The 22,158-nt window shown below is 32.7% G+C and overlaps 2 protein-coding genes across 5 annotated transcripts; both read left to right on the plus strand.

The window, feature by feature from the left end:
* Positions 1 to 1,522: 1,522 nt before the first annotated feature.
* Positions 1,523 to 4,874, plus strand: LOC132285599 (mannan endo-1,4-beta-mannosidase 4-like). Its single transcript, XM_059787789.1, has 5 exons — positions 1,523 to 1,995; positions 2,147 to 2,341; positions 2,814 to 2,936; positions 4,044 to 4,240; positions 4,343 to 4,874. The coding sequence occupies exons 1-5, from the start codon at positions 1,663 to 1,665 to the stop codon at positions 4,695 to 4,697; spliced, it is 1,203 nt and encodes a 400-aa protein (XP_059643772.1). The 5' UTR covers positions 1,523 to 1,662; the 3' UTR covers positions 4,698 to 4,874.
* Positions 4,875 to 6,110: 1,236 nt separating this feature from the next.
* LOC132285597 (cyclin-A2-4-like) lies at positions 6,111 to 20,848 on the plus strand. 4 transcript variants are annotated; one of them, XM_059787788.1, is made up of 12 exons: positions 6,111 to 6,319; positions 8,333 to 8,690; positions 9,149 to 9,500; positions 11,121 to 11,254; positions 12,525 to 12,617; positions 14,549 to 14,682; positions 18,520 to 18,595; positions 19,489 to 19,565; positions 19,656 to 19,689; positions 19,811 to 19,960; positions 20,063 to 20,197; positions 20,289 to 20,848. In XM_059787788.1, exons 2-12 carry the CDS (start codon positions 8,394 to 8,396, stop codon positions 20,340 to 20,342), a joined length of 1,536 nt encoding a protein of 511 aa, XP_059643771.1. In that variant the 5' UTR covers positions 6,111 to 6,319; positions 8,333 to 8,393; the 3' UTR covers positions 20,343 to 20,848. The 4 variants fall into 4 exon arrangements, with proteins under 4 accessions (XP_059643771.1, XP_059643768.1, XP_059643770.1 ...); XM_059787785.1 differs by having other exon boundaries at positions 6,112 to 6,319; positions 11,118 to 11,254; XM_059787787.1 differs by having other exon boundaries at positions 6,112 to 6,313; positions 11,118 to 11,254.
* The last annotated feature ends 1,310 nt before the right edge of the window (positions 20,849 to 22,158 follow it).

The raw sequence follows: 22,158 nt of genomic DNA on the forward strand, positions 1-22,158 counted from the left end.
AAATGAGCAGTACAATATTTTGTTACAATGCGGAAGTAAACAAAAACATCATTTTGATACTTCCGATTTTGGCCTCAATTTTGGAATCGATTCGGTATTATTCAAATGACAACAAACATGCTTCGTATTTTTGTTTCGCTACAATACACTAACAAATGCAAAAATCACGAAACAAAAGTAATAGCCGAACGGGCCAAAGGAAGTGTACTTGCGTTTCACTTTTCTCCAATTTCATGTTATTTGAGTTTTAGTATATGAAAAAAACAGATTACCCCTCGAAAATAAAGTGCAAGTGTCCTCTCTTTTTATTTTATTTTTATTATAAAAAAAAAAAGAATTGTGAAGTTTGAATGTATTTTGAAAAACAATTATGTCATTTTTTAAAAATAAAAAATTAAGTGAAATGCTTGGAGCGTGAATATTAAAATAAATAATTAAACCTACCCTTAAGTTTATGGGAAATTGAAGTGGAGTAATATTGAATAATATATATATATATATTTTTTGGATTACTGATACAATTTTCCTATTTATTGAGATTTTGATCAAAACACTTATGTTGCTTTAACTTATGTTCATCAAATGGGCGGTTTGGAATTGAAAATGAAGGAGTGAGATTTTATGCATTATTAAATATGCCTAACAACTAATTACCAAAGGAAAGAAAAAAAATCCTTAATAAATGTTGATACAATATGTATCCAAATTATTAATGCACTCTTGATAAACAATACAAGTCATCTGTATAATAAACAAGCATTAAATTCCTCCTAATATTATGTTCATTTGTCATTAAACTAGCATCAATAACAGCCTAACCAAGCTCATTTATTGGATTTTCTTTTTCTTTTTATTTCGAATTCATTTTTTTTTTTTTTCTCATTTGAATATTAAATCATTTATAATTTAGGGAAAATTACCAATGAGTATTACTTTTCAATTTCAAAAAGAAAATCAAATGCTATTTAATTCGAGCGATTTTCCATACCAGTTCTAAATTCGGAATCCTTTATATTTTATATCATTTGTAATTTATGTAATGATAATATAACTTCAATCTCACTATCTAATCCAAACAACCAATACTAGTTTCTTTAATTAACAAACATGTTTGATATATATTTTTTATTTGCGGGATTTTTTGTCATTTTGTTGGGATTTATGAAGGTATAATTTTTTTTTTTAATGCTTTTCAAATAAGCAATAATTATATCTATTTTATAGTGCTTCATTTTTAGACTATTTTTTTTATGGTTAATTCAGAAATTTTAATCAAAATTCAAGTCACAACTCATGCTGTTGCCAATCATTTTAAGGCAGGTAGTTGATCACGAAACAAGTCGTGTAATTAAAATGTACTCTTCTTAGGTGGATGTAAAAAGTTTGAAACGAATTGATATATATTTAATGGAGCAAAAATGAATGAAAAGTCAATGAAGAGGGAACCCCCGTCTTCTATATAAACCCACGAGAGAGTAATTAAGCAAAATACATATCTAATCTAGCTACATCTCTCTCTCTCTCTCGATATATATATTCTTGAGTTATAACCTACTAAACTAAAACGTTACTTGTCATAAGCACTAGCTTAGTGAACAACGTACACTCATATATATCATCTTTGCAAAATTATTCTTCAACTATATATATATATATATATCGATGTCGGGGAAGAGGTTGATTTTCTTGGCTCTTCTGGTTATCTTCCAACTGGTTAAATATAGACATGCAAGAGCTTCTCCAGATGAGGGTAGCTTTGTTGGAACAAGCGGTACGCAATTCGTGCTGAATGGGAGGCCTTTATATCTGAATGGCTTCAATGCTTACTGGTTGATGTATATGGCATCTGATCCATCCACAAATGTGAAGGTGACAACCACTTTTCAACAGGCCACCGAGTATGGCATGCATGTTGCCAGAACTTGGGCTTTCAGTGATGGCGGTTACAAACCCTTACAGTCCTTTCCTGGTTCCTACAATGAGGACATGTTCAAGGTACGTAATTAATTTTTTAGATTTTTCTATTTATTATATTAATATTAAATTGTACATGTAATTAATTTTTCAGTTGCATGCTCTAGAAAATTGTATATATAATTAATTATGGATTTATATGGATTAATTGGTGATGATTGTGAAATTTCAGGGATTGGATTTTGTGATTTCAGAAGCTGGAAAAAATGGAGTTTATCTTATACTGAGCTTGGTGAATAACTATAACGATTTTGGAGGAAGAAAACAGTATGTCCAGTGGGCAAGAGATCGTGGCCAGACATTGAACAATGATGATGATTTTTACACCAATTCCGTTGTCAAAGGATACTATAAAAACCATGTCAAGGCAATATATATATATATATATATATATATACCTTTCTTCTTAATTTTCTCTGTTTTTAATGCTTAATTAACAACTTATACATATTATTAATTTCCCTTAATTTATGCACTCATTAATTTCTTTTTAGTTTCAACCCTTTATACTACAGTGTTTCTGTTCAATATATGTTAATTAGAACTTTCAATTCACATCTGTTTTCCTTTGATGTGTTATGTACGTTTGTCATCCACCGAATATTCAGACACCCGGCCATTTTTTTTTGTCCGTAAATATATATATATATATATATAGACACCGCTCACTGCCACTTGATTTTTTTTTTTTAGTCTATATAATTTTCACTAGAAAGTTAGTTAATTTAATTTCTGCTATATAATATATTCATATATATATACATATCTTATAGATGTGATATTCTTTTAAGTAAATTAATTTTTGTAATCGAAAAATTAATTGAAGTACATATATGCAGACCGTGCTCACAAGAATCAACTCAATAACTGGAGCGGCGTATAAAGATGACCCCACCATTTTGGCATGGGAGCTAATGAACGAACCTCGTTGCCAATCTGACCTATCAGGAAATGCTGTTCAGGTCTTCCTCCCTCTCTCTATATATTTGTATGTATATTTGGCATATCTATATGTGTGTGTGTGTGTGTATATATATATATATAGCAATAAATTTCGTTTGGGAATAGGCATTGTATAGAATTAGTTTAGGATGAGAGATAAATTAAGAGAGGCGAGTGGTTAATAAAAGTGAGGATGATATATTATATATACGCACACTGTAACACACATACATATACATACATATATATATAGACACACACACACACACACACACATCCCCTTTATTTGTTTTTGACATGTCATAATTGAGATAAAATATATCAATGTCAAATTAATATGTGGGGTACTGCTCCAGTGCTTCTCTTTCTTGTAGAAATGGACTTCCCCATTATCACAAAATAGACTACTACTACTTTACTAACATCGATGAGAAAAGAAAGATAATAAGTACCGTAATAACGTATAACCAACCTAGAAAAACATGGTATTTGTTTTGAGTTTGTTTGTATATGATATATCATTTGTTTTTTAACCCATATTGTACTTTTTCACATGGATTCCAAATGAAAGTTGGATTGATTGCTATCATCAAAATACCATTTCTTTTTCAACTTTCTCTGAGTGGGTGGTGGGGGAGTAAATTATGGTACAATAACAACTAACAAACCTTGAAAAAGAACATCATATTGTTTCGTACCACAATTATTGTATTTCTTTTTCTCCAGTGCAGTGTAATTTCAGCAAACCTTACAGTGTCTTAACCTTTCGTGTAGGCATCTAATATCTATCAATCAACATTGCCACTTCAATGTAACGTCTCTTTTAACATTATCGATCGAATTTCCAAAATGATGTTATACGATAAATGTTAAGTGCAATCAAGACTGTACAATTTCAATTCTTAGATTTGTGAGACTCGACGTAAAATCTACAAGATTCAAAAATCGAACTTACACAATTGCGTTTTTATGTCATTATAAGTTACTAAAATGTAGACTTCTTCCACATGATAATTTTTTATTTTCTTTTCAATACCATATTTCTAGTTTACACTTGTCTCTTGCGTGCGCGCGTACACACATATATATTAATGGGTCGGGTTAATATAATTGAAATTATGGTACAGGATTGGATCAGGGAAATGGCTGGGCATGTGAAATCCATTGATAAAAATCATCTCCTAGAAGTTGGGCTTGAAGGATTTTATGGGGAATCAAGGAAGCAGGACAATCCTGGTGGTTATACAGTTGGGACTGACTTCATTTCCAATAATCAAATCCCCGGAGTAGATTTTGCCACTATTCATCTCTATCCCGACCAATGGTATGAGTGTGTCGGGCTCGGCTCATCCCATATCTACTCCTTAATCACTCAATTGTTTATGTATAAATGCATTGACTTATAAATACAGTTGTATTATGGCAGGTTACCAGGCTCAAACAATGAGACCCAAGTTGATTTTGTAGATAAATGGATCCAAGCCCATATCCGAGACTCGGGCTCAGTGCTGAGAAAGCCACTCATGCTGGGTGAGTTCGGCAAGTCTTCAAAGACAGCAGGATACAGTGTGGGGGTGAGGGATGAGTATTATGGGCATATATACGATGCCATATACGATTGCGCTAAAAGTGGGGGCCCACTTGGAGGTGGGCTCTTTTGGCAACTCTTGGCCCAAGGAATGGACAATTTCGGCGACGGTTATCAAGTTGTCTTGGAAGAAAGCCCATCAACGGCCAGTGTCATCTCTCTCCAATCTCAGAGGCTCTCAACCATGACGTAATGAGTATATTTTTACTGGCGCTAAAATATAGACGTGGTAAAAGGTCAACTATATACAGTGAAATTGTCGCCAAAAATCTTACAATATGTTGAGAAAATAAATATTATAAAATAACCTAAGTTGTGTGTTCCCAACAATTATTATCACGTGTAATTTATCTCAAAAATAACATCATCATTTGCGTATTTAATTTTTTTTTTTCTTCCCCAATTCATCAAGAACATAACAAATTTTTTTTATTGAGATAATTGTCAGCCAACTTCGAGACAATGGTTGTGGAGCCCATCACATAGGAGGTAAAACAATATCATGCATTAAAATGATACTATTTTGATGTATCAAAATGAGACCCAATATGGGACTATGTCAATTTTTGTACACCAAATAGTCACCATTCTGATGGAGGAGGAGATTGAAGTTATAACCGTGTGTTTCATTACTAGAGTCTGCCCCAAAATTGTATAAATTTACAAATATATATGGTCTTGAGATGTGATAGGATTGCATCCCGGTGGCTAAAGACACAATCTAGACTGAATATTTGAAGAAAAATACATATATCTACTTAGATTAAACAAATTCCTAAAATTGTGGTATTTTTATTTTTATCTTTTCCTGCATAATAAAAGATCGTAATATTCTCAATAATCAACAAGTTGATCATATCATATCCACTATGAATCTCAAAGATTTTTTTTTTAAAAAAGCCTAGACTCTGAAGATCTCATACTCAAATTTGAGTGTGATGGAAATGTCTAAACAACCTACATTGCAATTCAAAATAGAGACATATATAGTGTATTATATGCGGCTAATTTTGACTTTTCGGTAGCTTATGAAAGAGGATGGTGGTCCTAAGGTGCCCTTGTGCAGTATTCTCCCGCAAAGCTGCCAGATCACGTGTTAATCATACTGCAATTTCCCGTTGCATCCACAAAACACTGCTCTTATTACTAAAATTCGCTTATCAGTCTAACTGTACACCATCAAATTAAACCAATGAATGTTGAACACGTGTATATTTGTCCTCTTCTAATATTTAAAGAACGTTTAGGGGTATAATCGTAAGCACACTCTAATCTTAATCAAAACCTGCCGTCCGTTTCTCTTGCTGCATTTATGGATCTCACTGTAGGCGATTTTTAACTCCCTCTTCACACAACAAACAAAACCTGATTGCGAAATGACAAATAACTCCACAAGATTTCAAATGAAATCAACAAGTCAACGCATCTTTGTGTAATTAACTCAAAAAATCAGGGGTAATATTAAAGACAGCGTGGCCAGATTTCACGGGTGAGCCAGCTCTATACCTACCCGGGTAACGATATCATACCTTAAATACTCGATTGAAGAAATTAACACTGGCTTAGTCAAACCAAAGTCAAGACCTTAAGGCCATCACTGTAAATTCGACTGAGCAATAACTTATTATTATTATTATTTTTTTTCTCAATTTCTTTGATTTTGAACTCCACACCGTCCCGCTCATGCCCCCCATCTATTTCTATCATATGTGATACGAGTATCTCCTTTCTCTCTCTAGACCTCTCATTTCTGTCTTCATGATCGACCCTCTTCTGTTCTCTTAGAGGTTTTGGAGCTCAGAAGGCAGAGTAAGGGTACAATTTGATTAGCATTTGATTGTGATATAATGTATTTGGATTATTATTGAAATTTGCTACTGATTGACTATTTGTTTGCAGATCGATTAGGTTTTATTATTTTGCGTTGAATTTGAGTTCTGTTGAATCTTTTTTTGAAAAGATTTTGTTTTGTTCAATCTTTGGGACGTGGGTTTCTTGGAAAGATTTTCAATCTATGCATTAGATGCGTTTGGTTTCTATGAAAGTGAAAAAGATGAACAGAATTCAATAGTAAACTTTTCATAAGGTCCAAGAAACACTTCAATTGAAAAAAAAAGGGAAAAAGAACTGCACCCAAATGAATTTTGTACAACTTTTCTGGTTTTATTTGTTTTATTTTTATTTTCTTTTGTATATATATATTTTTAGTAAAAGGACCACAAATCAGGATAATCTTCCTTTTTTTTTTTTTTTTTTTCCCCTTCTATATCCGTCATTTTGTTACAAACCTATTTAATATCTGATTCTGAGCAAATTAAATGAAAAATTATCACGTGGGGTTTGTTCTTCTGTTTCGATGTGTTCTTTGGCTTCTTGGCACCTCTTACGAGCTTTAAGATCTCGTGTCTGAGCTCCCTCCATAACTGGTAATCTTTTATTGCTCTATTTTTTTTTTTAATAAATATATTTATAGGTGTTCCCCAATTAGTCAGGAGTTGTTGTTTAAGGATCTTAGACTGCGTAGATGTAATTTGGTGCATGTATACTGGAAATTTGTTTAGGTATGAATGTTATATGCACATGTTTTCCATCAAATTCATCTCATCGTTCCAGTTCTAACATGTTTTATATTCTAGTCTCATTTCTCCTGGTAACTTGGAGCAACCTTGATACAGAAATATACTAAGTTACAGCGTTACATTTTTCTTTGAAACCTGATTTCTAAAAAAAGGAAAAAATAAGATAAAAGTTTTTGCCAGTGATTGAAAAAACGAAAAGGTTAGCAGCATATAAGGAGAAAGTATGAAAAATATTATCGTATAATAGGCTATCTACTACTTGCCCACTACTAGGCCCTCAACTATTTCCATGAAATATTATTAAATGATGAGAATGAAATAGATCATCTACTGATACATGAAATACCAACATTGTTAGATGAATCTTATTTCCTGCCTCTCCCTTAGGTGAGGTGCAGCGTCCAAGTCCTGATTGTGAATCGGGTGCGAGTGTTGCGGTTAACAAAAAAAAGAAAAAAAAAGGATAAATCAAGTATGGTTCTACATTGAATCAACATGTTATATCCCTTTGACTTTTTTTATCTATCTGTAAAGGGGTTTCTTCCTTACCTGTTTGAGGGAAGTGACAAATGACAAAATTAGTCTTTGAGCTAAGAAATGTTTTTTTTCCCTGTTAATTGTATATATTTTCAGAACACTCCTATTTCATACATCAGTGGGTAAGTAGGCAGAGAAGTATGTGAAAAAGGCGTAGACCATCTGAAATAGTTTCTATGTGACTCCATTCTTTTTTGCTCTTCTTAGTTTATTACTTAAATTATGGACTTCTTAATTGATTGACATGAAATTCAGTGTTACACTAAATTAGTCATTGAGCTAAGAAATGTTTTTTCCCCCTGTTAGTTGTATATATTTTCTTTATGTTCCTCACATAGTTTGAGGATATTGAGGATTGCTGCTTGATGGAATTCCACAATGTATAGTGATTCAAAGGAGCGATCTATATTTCTGTTGCAAGTCGAGAATCATAGATTATCATTTTTATGTTCGAATCACTGAGTGACAACATAAATCAGGTTTTCTTGCTGAAAACAAGATTTTCCAGCATTCACTTTTAGTGGATTATCTCAGCCTTGAATTTTGAACTTTGAGATGTTAACATCTATATAGGATCTTGTGCATTATTCTTGTTCCTTTTTCCCATTAATCCATTTCTATAGCAGTTTGCTTCTATACAATGCATCCCTTTTCACCTGTGCATCTTATCCTTGGTTTCACTGGGCCCTGATCTTTTGTTAGTCTGTTGCAGGTTTGATGAGTATTACTTCAATTTAGAAAGCCTTGTCTTCTCTTTCCCAAGGCTTGTAAATATGAAGAAAGAGAACATGATTCTTGCTAATGTTGGAGAGCCTATTGCTCGAATAACACGAGCTCGAGCTGCTGCCTATCGCACATCTGGAGGGATGCTCCCTCCAGAAGCATCAAAGCAGCAACCTCAGAAGCGGATACTACGAACAAATTCAAAAAGAGCAGCCTTGGATGAGATGAACACCAGTGCATCTGTTCCTGCTAGCGTTCAGCATAAGAGGAGGGCGGTGCTTAAGGATGTCACAAATGTTTGCTGTGAAAATTCCTATAGGGTTTGCCTCAATGCAGCTAAAATTCCGGTTTGTATGCCTTCCTTTTGCTGAATCTAAATTCTGATTGTGTGAAGTGTTGCAATGGAAAAATAATGTGCTTGTATACGATGCTTATGGTGAGGCTGAGTAAGAAGAGATTTAATAAAACTCAAAAAATGGTAGTTTGGTACTTAAAAAGTTAAAATATTTATAAATATTTTTCATTGCCCGAGGAAAGAGAAACAATCCTAAGAAAGATGGGAAAAAGGCTGAGTTCTGTTGGGTTGGGCTCTGTTTTTGAGTACATAGAAAACAGCTGGGTGTGGAACTTTTGGTTATTAATCATGTAATAATTATATGCAAGTCAAAAGATCATCTTAATTCTGATCTTTTTCACTTGAAATATTTGTACTTGGTATCAATATTTACTGCATGATTCTGAGTTTTTGTCATAAATGCTTTTCAAGATTGTGACTGAACTTCTATTTTTTTTTTCTGATTTTCAGAAAAAGAATAGCAAGCAAGCTAAAAAAGGTTCAGTAAATGTGTCCAAGGTGGCCTCCACTTTTGCTGTTCAAGCTGATTCAAACGAAAAGATGGCTAAAGAAACTAGGAAACCAAATTTTTGTTGTGCAGTAAAAAGTCGTCAGCTCTCAGCTGATCCAAAAATAAACTTGGCTCAAATAACTGTGGAAACAGAACTTCAATCTGCAGAAGTTGTATGTTCAGTAAAGTTGGAGAGTGATGTACCATTTCAGCTAACTAAAGAAAGCGCAGAAGAAAAGTCTGATGAAGAAGCACAGATTGGGAAAGAACATTCAGGAATACTATCACAACTCCAGTGCTTTACAAAAAAAGGTTTGCCCTCTGTCTCAAATTCCTTGTTCATGAACATTATATCCTAGATCTCAAATTTGCACAGATCACATGAGACATACTATGTGGAAATTTATTGCTTTTGTTGTCTTTGTGTTTCAGTAGCATGCTACATACTAACACCATTAGTAAAATAATCTTATCTTGTTAATTTTGTTTCCCTTAAACCAACACTAATGTAGAAAAGGATTTAGCTTGATAATGCAGTGGAGGAAAGTTCACTGTTGTAGTTAGAGCTCTGACTTGGGAGCATAGTTATATGAATCTCAATCTAGGTCTTACGATCCTAAAATTTTTCAAATCAAAACTACTGAACTGATCCTAATCCCATAAAAAAATCCATAAGAGTAAAATGCTTATGGAATCCCTATAGGATTGTAGGAATCATGGAGTCCCGATTTTACTCTTGATTCTTCCAATACTAGTGTACAACCATAAAATTTTACACTTTTGTTCCTTTATGATCGATAAGTTAGGATTCATGTTCCAACAAAAATCTTATGAAACGAAGGTCGAGATATGATAATTATGTCAAAATTATCTTTCCGTTTTGACCCTATAATTATTCTTTAAGTCTGTTTTAAACTAGCCAAATTATGTACACAACTTATTTAGACATTTTGATTCCTCATTTTACTAACTATTATGAGTTTGACATTGTCTCATTTCCTATTTTCTTTTCATTTTTTTTTTCTTTTGGTTGGTTATTTTGCTATTATATGTAACAAAGAAGGTGGACAAAGTTTTGCTTTGAAATCAATTCTTCAAGCCATTGAGTTGAATCTCCATATCTTCCTCCCTACTACTTTCATAAGTTTGCTTCAAACAAATCAATTTTGTAACTACATGAATCTTAGGTGCTTGATTTTGACTTTTTTCTCCATGTTATACGCTCTCTTTTCGACGTTGAATATTTTAAAATAGAATTTTGTCATATGTATGTTATGATCATAAAATAGTGATTCATGGATTTTTATTTTAAATTTAATGTTGCAACATGTTACCATTTAGTTCTATATAAATTAAAAGTTCCTATACTAGTAATTTATATATTTGGTGAGATATGAACAATCATTTGGGACAACACAAAAGAGCAGAATGGTAGAATGGGACTTTACAAAACATCAAAGGATGACTTTGATTATCAAATGATTGAACAACCGGGAGCAATTTACTTACGATACTTAGTTGACATTCACAAAAAGTATCTAATGATCATCTATAAATATCAAAGAATGACTCTGATTATCAAATGATTGAACAATCGGGAGCAATTTACTTACGATACTTTGTTGACATTCACAAAATAATGAATTATGAGTTTGAACCTATGTCCTTGCGCTCTGAGCACTCTAATTAACTGCCTAACCTTTCGCTAATATGTTTTGTCAAGTGATAGAGGTAAAAAACCATGTAATCTTTTTACGGTGTTTGGTTTCTTCAAAATTATTGATTTAATGATAAAAAAAACTCGGTGTATGAGAATGATGTGTTTGTGCATGTGACCTGAATAGAAAGAATATCATGATTTGTTTCATCGTTTTACATGTATATTTTCTCAAATTTCATGCAACCAAGTTGTCTTTTTGATGGACACAGCAGAGAAAGTTAACCTACATGGGAAGTTGATGATATCTACCAATCCGGATTTCAAAGACATTGATTCTGATCACAAGGATCCTCAATTGTGCAGCCTCTATGCCCCTGACATCTATAGCAATTTATGTGTTGCAGAGGTTTGTGCTATATATATACCATTCTTTAATTTGTATGAATCATGTTCTTCTCTTTGATATTTAAAACAATATTGTTTGGTTCATTAATTTGATGGGTTGGCAGGCCGGTGGTTCTCTCTATAGAATTAAAAATAAGGAATATATGGTCTGCAATACCTAGGATAGGAAGAATTACTAACTCAAACCATATGTTAGCAAGTCATTTTGAGATGCAAGCGTAATGTATTTTCTTATTCATTGTATAATTCAACTTCGCTGCACCTCCATTCCAACTTCACATTTTAAAAATTAAAATCAAGGACAATATTTAGAATTTAGCTTTATTGCCAACCTCTTAGAATTGCCACTCAAAGCATATAGTTTTTGAGAATGCCTTTCCTTTATGCTGTCCTACAGATAGGAAAAGCCTTCCTTTAGAATCAAGGGCTAAAACCAGCTGCACAATAAGGTGTTGCATTTGGATGAGCAAAAATTGCTGTATCAAAAAGGACACAGAATAAACCATATACTGTCTATTTTTATTTTTATTTTTTATTATTATTTTTTTTTTCACAAGGGAAACCTGCAATCCAAGTCCCAAAGGTTTTTCACTCTATTCGGCAACCTTTAAAGTTTTACAGCCGTGGTGAACGGTACCATGTGTAAAACTTTACTTGGAACTAAAAGCAGGCAAGTCTATGGAAAATAACAGCCTGGGTGGGAATTTTTTGTCTATTTTCAAGAACTTTGTGTTCTGTTTTGATGAATTATTTCATATCTTTTCACACAGAATCTGTAGGTTATAATTGTACCACCAGAAGATGCACGCCATTATACTGTACAGGTGCAAGAACCTCATAAATCAGTTGAATACATTGTATGTTTTATAATAGTGTAATGCATAATGTTAAATTTTTATTTTTTATTTTTATTTTTTTTTATTTATGGATATACACAATTAGAATTTAAATTAAATAATATGTGAAGATATGGATTTCCATCTCTCTTCTCTACTATAATTTTTGAGCTGTTATTCTATCTCTCTTCTCTGCTATAATTTTTGAGCTTTTCTTCTTCCATATTGTTTGTAGAGGACTAAGTCAACTTAGGTTTGTTTGTTGGACAATTATTGCATTTGGATGTCATTTCGTATTGTTTTTGGGATTTTTGAGGGGAATAGGGGATTTCATGTAACAGAGGATAGGTACCTGTTAATACTATGACATTTACTTTCTGTCTTGCTAGATGACGCTTCTATGCTAACCTGTGGTTTAATCATTGGTTTCTCCAGCTCATTCGAAGGCCGAGTTCTGATTTTATGGAAATAGTTCAGCGAGATATCACACATAGTATGCGAGGGATTCTGGTTGATTGGCTTGTGGAGGTTAGTGCAGTTGGACCTTGAAGTTAATAAATTTTTATGCATGTTTCTATTTGAATATTCAGAGTTTGGGTTTAAGTTACTTTGATATTGATAGTGATTTGCGTGCCTTGAAAATGAATGCAATCACTATTTTACCCATTTACATCACTATTTCCACGACTTTATTCCATTTACATCTTTTTGGACCTTAGAAACGGTATCCTCTTTTATGGCAAAATGCATGTTTATCTTGGTAAAAGAGCTAAGATATTGCTTGTAATGACTAATGAGTATTTTAGGTTTAATCTTCACAATTTCTACCTTACTTCGTTTTTCCATTTATCCTTCCTCAAAGGCATGGATAGCCATTTTCTCCATATTCATTTAACTTTGACTTTGATATTTATTGTTCATCTTAAAAAGTCATTTTAGTGGTTGAGGCTTTAGCAGGAGAATAATATGCTTTTGTTGGTCTTAAAAACTATGGTTTTTCTTGGAAAAGTTGATTTAGAACACCATTTTTTAATATGGGCTCTTTCTACCAATTTTCTTGTTTCCACCGTTTACATTGCCAATTTTCCATGAGTAATTAATGAGTTATATATGAGGATTGTCCAAGCATTTGACAACATTTACTTTTTCTCCCATTAACTGATAGTAGTCTAATTGGTTTTTTAAAGACCCTCGTCGTTGTGTCTCCAAAATCACCAAAATCAAAAGAAAAACTATCTGATTTTAAACTCTTAACTACTCATAGAAATAGTTTTTTTTTCGGTCTTATAAATTGCATTCCAAGTTATCAAACCTCCATACAGTCACATTGAAAATTTTATCAGGATCATTTGTAATGCAAGGTTTAACAAATTTCATCAAACCGCACAACTCCAATCTCACGGTCTCAAATTTCTCATTGAAAACCCTCGCCAATGTTGACCTCTCACCATCCCACGGTCTCTTCTCTGGCAAAACACGAGATGAGGTGGTTGAAACATTAACTCCATAATCTTGACAAGGCTTTCCCGACAAGGATTCTTGGCCTGAACTCTAGAAACCTTATCCACTTGACCAACCGTTAGTTCTCCAGCAACTCTGCTCTGGAGATTTTCCCCTTTGCCTCTGCCCTACCAATATTCCTCTCTCCCCTCCATTTATCTATATACATATACTAATACATATAAATGTGATTTCTTTAGTCGTCTCATGCTGTAACACGATTTATACACAATCACATGTAGGCAGTAGATAAGGCTAAACGTATGCACATATAAGTTAACACTACTTACAAATCAATTGGTTATACAGGTACACATATATGCAGTAGATAAGGTTATACATATATACATATTCTGTAATTGCATGTGTTGTTGAATTTGTGTAGCATCTTTATCTCTTGATCTGTTGCATTTGAATTTACTTGTATTGCAATACATACTTGATTTGAAAAACATGGGTGTGCATTATAAATCTAAGAAATTATAGACCTATGCTAATTGACTCTCTAATTGCCGGATGTGAAAAAGAGAGGGGTTGGTGTTAGGTAGACCACCGATTTTAGAATCTATGTCGAATCTCTTTGATGAATTCTTATTTAAATAGAATATCTCAATATAATAAGACTCAAAAGATTAGGATAGAAACATGGTATGAGTAACATTAACGGTAGGTGTTGTGAACTTGTAAATACATTATAATAAAGAAAAGTAAATATAATTTGCTTAAGAAATACTGTTCTCATGAACATTCTAGTATAGCACAAGGCCACACGATTCTCATGAGATTTTCTCTTAAGAAATATTGTTCCTTCCCTTTCTCTTGCTTTCCAGTGATCCATTTTCCGGATTTCGTTGTGTTCCTTAAATTGGTAGCTTAAATGTTTTATCAAGGTGTCTGCTTTTCTATATAAAATCTGGCTACAAAAGGAAAATATGCTAATATTTTAATATTGGTTTCAGGTATCTGAGGAATATAAGTTGGTTCCAGACACACTGTACCTTACAGTGTATCTGATTGATCTGTTTCTTTCTCAAAACTACATGGAAAGGCAAAGACTTCAACTTCTTGGCATCACTTGCATGTTAATTTCCTCGTAAGTGTCCTCAACTGTAGTGTAATTTAATGCATGATTTATGTTCATTAGAACTTTTCTGTCTACGATGTTAGACAGGATGTATGAGATGTAGTTAATACTACAGGGTAAGGCTGTAGTGGTGTTTTATGACTTGTGAGAACACTTATATCTAAAACATTGGTGTTTTGTGTCTATTTATTCTAAAAGGAGACAGTTCACACAAATCTGACCCTGATTGTTAGTAATGTACCAGAGCTTCCTATAGTAGTCGTGGAAGATGTTGAGAGTGCACCACACCAAAACTTTCCTAATACTAGTTGTTGCCTTGTTGGGCAGCAAAAAGTGCAGCAACAATCTAATTGATCCTTTTCAGATAGTCATTATTGGGTTGTTGGTTTCAAAGTGATATGGCATTTAAATGCAATATGCAATCCATAATTTGAGATAGAATATTTTCTTCCAGTGCTAATTGTAACCCCTCTGATGAGCTTAGCCAATGATTTGAGAAATACCCTATGATCACTGCAACAGTAACTGGATTTATCACAACTCATAAGTTGATTAATATGACACCATACCAACATTCTGAATTATTTCATTGACTATGTGATCCTTAAATCAATTGTCTTTTGAGGAGGTAATTGGCCGTCCATGAATTTTAATTTTCATGGCAATGCAGAATAAGAAAGTTTGACTATGACTTTTCTCTTATCCTTGCACAACCAGCCCCAAGTCCAGAAAAAAGAGGTGTTATTTAAGTAGGACAGACATGGACATGGCATGGACACCACTTTTTATAATTATAAGTAGTCTTTAGTTATGTATATCTTTTGAATAAGGGAATTATAAAACTTTAATAAATTTTAAGTTCTACATTAAAAGCTACATATTTTAAAAGATTAAAATTATGCTAATATTGAGAAGATTATCATATTTTACATGCTACATCCTACTTTGTCATTATAAAATATTTCTGTCATATATGAAAAAGTGTCATTACATGCTTGACTTTTGGTAACTTTGTATAGTTTCACTATTTCTCATACTGTATTCAAGATTGTGGGATGTGACTACTTTGAGATGTGTGTGATATAAATGACTTTTGTTATGGAATGTTTGTAATGTGTTGGCAAAGTATCTCACATGTGTTAATTAAGTGTCAAAAGTAATGAAATTTATTTATAAATTGTTGACATTTCCATGAAGTGTCAATCATGTGTCTAGGGGTGTTTGTGAAGTGTCCCTATCCAACCTGGCTCTGACACCAACACAACACTTTCATAGAAGTGTTTGCTTCTTAGGAAGTGGCATTGTCTTAGACAACTAATTTTTACAGTATAAGACCTATGTAACATGAATATCGATAAGGAATATGGACATGGCATAACTTAAAAAATGAGATACAGATTTAGCAAGGACACTGCAATGCACATGTGTATATATTTATAGATTGTTTCAATGTAAACATCAGATAAGAACTAAAACATGTATGTATCTATGTATAACATTAAAGTAACAATTGGTTGGGATGTTATATATATTACTGCTAACTTTTATTAAAAATTATAACAACCAAGATAGTTATATTGGTGGACATTGCATCCCAATTTTTTTTTAAAGAAATTCTAAGTAATTGTAACATATGTTGTGTTTTTCCTAACAAATTATACTATAATAACCTACTGAGAAAAGTTATATTCTAGTGTTCAAGACGTGTCCTGAAGTCTGTCTATTCCCTTTAGAATACTGTATAGACATGACATGACATGGATACGAGTATAGGATATGTGTCCAACAAGTTTACCGAATTGGATACTATGATCCTCTAATTTGGACGGTGAAAGAAGAAGAAAAAACTCAAATTTGATAGCAAAGAAGGGCTTCCTTATGAGATAGATGGAATCACTCTTTTTTCCATCATATCCAATTAGTTTTAATTATTATCGAGTATATTATTATTTTTTAAGAAAGTTGAAACAATACATTTTTTTTCCAGAAAGTTAGAACAATACATTTCACTAATATGTAGAATATTATTTTTAAAAATGTTCAAGACATGTCTATGTATCCGTATCCAAGTTTTTTTTGACAAATTTCAAGCTTAGTCCATCTATCCCAAGATTTTGGATTTAGAGAGGTTAACACTTGGGACATATACTTGCACCCTATACATGTATCTTAGTCCAAATATTAGAGACTTTAGCAAAATTAAGAATGCAAGTTGTGATGTAAGTGAAAAGTACGGTGAATTACAAAAATGTGAGCAGTTTGTTATTAAGACTCGATTACTTGTAAAACGGGAGATTGGAGGTGATATTAGTCCATGATGGCTACATGGATGAGTGAATTTAGGGAAGTGTGATGGAGCAGAAGTTGTAGAAGTTCTGAAACACCTTTAAATCCACAAAATTTAGAGAAAAGAAGTTGATCTGTTATTCATGAATAATAATATGTTGAATACTATGACAAATACTTATATAACTGATCGAATCCAAAAAAATTCTATTTTGGCACTCTCTCTAAAAATTACAATAAAATAGGGATAAGTTTCTAATGACTATAATAAGATACCTACCAAATTTCAAAACAATCTAAATCCGTTTTGAACTCCAAAAAAATCCTTAAATATTCGGTTGTCCTCAAAAATGCGAAAATGAAGCCCTAAACGATGAAATTTGGCCATTTCTGATAAAAATGGGTCTCTGCGGGTCAAAACGAGCTCATCAAACAGCATCGGAAAAAGGTATCAGCATGCTCGTTTGGACTTCGGTGGTCCAAACGGGTTATAAAGGCTTCGACAATCAATCTACAGATCAACTTGTAGAAGGTTAATTAAATAAAATGATTATTAGGTCTACTATGGCTTAGAGAATAGAGTACATGATCGATATACTGACGCTGAGAGAAAGGTGTGGTAAGACAATAATGGATATAATAGAAATGATTAATTTGTGTGGCTTGAAGTAGTAACTAACTAATTATTGGAGATAAAATGAGAGAAAAAAAAAAAAAAACTTTGTTCAGCTGTGCACAAATGACTATCAATAACTAAACTAGTAAGGAATTGACATGTGGTCCACATTTTTGGTTATACTGAGCGATGAGGAATAACAAAACTAACATAGGTTCAGATAGTTCAAATAAATATGACGGAGTGTGGTTTAACCGAATCTATGGCTTTAGATAGAGTAAATGGCGAAATAGGATTAATTTAGCCGATGTTAATAATTAGGATGAGGCTTTATTGAGTTGGTCCTGCAAAATGACAAACATTTAAAGTTTTCAAAAGATGTGATATATTTATGAGTTTGAAAGAATTTTGTTTAGGTGTAGTAATAATGTTTTTATTTGATGGAAGGGACATCAAGATTCATTGCTAAAAGTGTATGCAAAAGATTCAACTAAAAAGTACAACAAACTGTATCAATTCCTGTTCAAAAGATGGAGGATACAGAAAATATCACTATCAAAAGCAATATGCTGTGGCAAATAAAATCTATCCTGATATTATATGAGACTTGGGAGTTTTGTTGACCACTGTGGTCTCCATATTCTTGAATTGAATGAGCCCCATAAGATCCCTAGAGCTAGTTAGGACTTGCGATGGTTAGAGGAGGATTTTAATGCTCCTCTCATGTAGGTGATAATCAACTAAAATAACTATATTGCATATTTGTGGTCTCAGATGCATTCTTGAAATGGGGTAAACTTCTTAACACTGAATTATTATACTTAAAATTTTAATTTAAGTTATATAAACTCTATTATGTTTGCCTTTTGTTTTGTTTGTTTTTTCTTCTTTCTTTTATTCCTGTTTGAGGCTTTTAACATGCCTCTTCTCTTTATGGCTCAAAGGAAGTATGAAGAGATTTGTGCACCACGGGTGGAGGAATTTTGCTTCATCACGGACAACACTTACACAAGAGTACAGGTATTTCTCCCATACTTCTTTTTACTTTTTTGATTTTCGTGAATGACAGTATTAAGATACTGATATAAACTAGAAAGTGAAAAAAAAATGAGATGAAAAATCTAAAGTAAAACTGAACAGCATAATTTGCATTCATACTTGAAGCAAATATCTCTGTTTTTCACTATTGTATTCGTGATCATTCAAATTTATTTGGATTTTTGTTCTTTTGATATTGCTTTGCGTTGAGATATTAAACCCAGCTCATAACCGATTGATGTTGATGTTCAAGAAGTTTTATGTCTTCCATGTGTGATTGTGATGTGTCTATAGTTTTGACACGTTTTGACTTTTATGCCCTAATTCATGATTGGTTTGGAACAAAACTTCTGCGATAATGCTGATGTGCTGCAATTGCTGGCTAAGCCACTATTATAGAAAAAGGAAAAGAAAACAAATAAGTCAGTAAAGTCAAGGAAAATTGAGGAAGATATGTAATAAGAAGTGGCTCGAAATGGAAATTCAGGGTGATGCTTTATAATAAGAAATTGTGATTTTTTTGGGGTGTATACATGTTTAAGAAGATCCTAAATATACTTTTTGAATTTAGCTTGTAATTGTGGTTAGAACTCATGAAATTCAACATATTATACTTAAGAGTTAATGTTCATCAAGAATGCAATAGGCACTTGCTTGGCAGTTATTATCCTGAACGATATGTTTAAATATGCAAGTGGAGGATTAGATTAATCTGTTGCCAGAATTTTTTGGCTTACCAAAATGCATTAGCCATGGACTCCACCCAGAAATTGAAAAAACAAAATGTGTTTACACTGTTAGCAACTAGTTTCTGCCAAAGTACTTGTGGTTTTGTTTTTGGATTTATCAAAGTTTCTGATCAAAGTAAATTGCAGGTGTTGGCAATGGAAAGTCAAGTTTTGAACTATTTGGGCTTTCAACTCTCAGCACCCACAGCAAAAACTTTTCTCAGGTATTTCAGCTTACCTCTTATCTCCAGCATCTTTGTAGCTGTTAGTCTACTGAAACTCTCAAGGAACTTGTGCATTTTTGCTTGTCACAGGAGATTCTTACGAGCAGCTCAAGCTTCTTACAAGGTAATATTGTTAATCTAGTTCATTGCCGGATAGGGTCAGGATACTATGAGTTGGTGGTTTCTTGCTAATTTCTGTTCAAAGAGAGACTAATTATATATTCGTAATTGTTTCAAATATGTAGACACCTTGTCTTGAATTGGAGTTCTTGTCCAATTATCTAGCAGAACTGACATTGCTTGACTATGAGTTCTTGAAATTTCTTCCTTCCATTATTGCCGCATCAGCTGTATTCCTTGCCAGATGGACATTAGATCAGTCAGGCCACCCATGGGTTTGCATTCTTGCTTTTGTTTCTGCTTTTTCTTTCTATTCAACCCATGCAATCGGAATTTTAACTTTTTATTTTTTATTTTTTATTTTATATTCCCGGCAGAGTTCAACACTAGAACACTATACCAATTACAAGCCATCAGATCTGAAAACAACGGTTCTTGCATTACAAGATCTGCAGTTAAATACCAATGGCTGTCCTTTGAATGCTATACGTGCAAAGTACAGGCAAGAAAAGGTAAGAAATGATAGGAGTAGTTGAGAAGAAAATCATGAGCATTTGATCTATTGAAAAAGTTTCAGTGTATTAATTGTTTCTGTGATTGCAGTTTAAATCTGTGGCAGCTTTGTCTTCCCCTAAACTTCTCCTAACACTCTTCTAAAGATAGAAGGGCTGATTTATCATAATCACAGTGGAGTGCTAACAGATGCAGATACTTCACCTAACCAGATGGGAGTTAACTCTATATTTTGGTGTTGCCTCCTCCCCGAGTTTGTACTTTTTGAGAACTAATCTTAATGTTCTCTTCTTTCTCATTTATATTCTTTCCAATCTTTTTCTATTTTGTTTTTATCTCTATTCATACGACTTTCTTTGGGGTTTGGTTCTTCCAAACTTCTGAGTAATGTGGAATCCAAGGTCTTGGGATGTTTCTGTTGTTAAATGTGAATTTAATCGTCTCTAGAAAGGAAAAAAAAATATATATATATAGTTTTGTTGTCCTAAATTATGTTGTCATCTGCCGGATAAAGAATTAAGTTTTAGATTGTAAGTTGGCATGGCAGGATGTAATTGACTGAATGTAAAATTTGTAACTGAGGCATCAACTCAATGAACTGTTGTTCTACTTGTAGCTCTTCATTTGCTGTTTAGTTTGTAATTTCTTTATTTGCAGTATTGGAATTTAAAACTTGCATGGTCATGTTTAAGAGTTTGTAGACTTGCGAGATTTGGTAAAGGGGTTCTGAGCTGTTAATTTTCAATTAAAAACAATGTGATCATTTTAAGTAAACAAAATCCTCAGTGGTGCAATAAAAAATTATATATAAATGTGTATGTGTGTGTATATATATATATTTATCATAACCTTTGGAAGGCTGGATTAAAACTGCAGTGTCAGCTGTTAAATCCTTAATGCCAAAGCAGCCTGGTAAAGTCAAGTAAGTGGATACAAGTTCTTTTAAATTAATCTATGAGTTAGTGTAAGATACTTGTAAAGTTGAGCTGTTAGAAAAAGATAATTCTAAATTAGTTGGAAGAGAACCTGTTTCAGTTAGGGTCAAGCACAAATTCTACTTCCTATTTCCCAAGCAAAAGAGAGCCAACTATCTAAATCATCCATGAGCCTATGAGAATACTATATATATGGATCAAGTTGGGATTTTCTATATATATATATATATATATACATATATGGATAATTTTGGATCCTCGTCAAGATAACAATATGTTGCTAATATGTTGTTGTATCACATCTAATTAATCCCATTTTGCTATATGAGGATACTATATATATATATAGATCAAGTTGGGATCCTCTGTAATATAACTATTATGCTGTATCCCATTTTGCTATATGAGAATACTATATATATAAAGATCAAGTTATATATAATCAAGTTGGGATCTCATTTGTATCTATTATGTTGTATCCCATTTAACAAATCCAACTCACACACATGTAAAGCAGTCACAAGATCAGTACAGCATGTGACCCAACTCATATGGATATATATATATATATTTGGTATTCTCTTGTAATACAATGAAAGCAAATAAAATAAAACAACATTTTCATGCAATTCCATATTTGCATACTCACCCACCATTCTCACAAGTTCCACTGCAATTAAACTTCACACAAAGTTCTGAACAATAACCAAAAAGAAAAAAAGAAAAGAAAAGAAAAGAATAATTAATAGTAAAAGATGAGATACACATGCATTACAAGTAAACTGTTTCCGATTATTATAAATAAAAAAAAATGCTTCTGATAGAAATTAATTAATTTAGGAACAATTATTTGCAGCAGCAGAAAACGTTCAAACAGCACTCGCAAGCCTCGAAGCAACAAAAGCAGCAACACAATGCGAATAAACTGCATCAAAGGTGTAGAAAAGTATCATGATGACAGCTTGGGAATAATACCAGGTTCGTAAATCACTATTTGTATATATATATATATATATATATATTTG

Source organism: Cornus florida, unplaced genomic scaffold (assembly GCF_030987335.1).
Source record: "Cornus florida cultivar Cherokee Brave unplaced genomic scaffold, ASM3098733v1 CherokeeBrave_3.0.0_Hap2_Chr11, whole genome shotgun sequence".
Lineage (NCBI taxonomy): Eukaryota > Viridiplantae > Streptophyta > Magnoliopsida > Cornales > Cornaceae > Cornus > Cornus florida.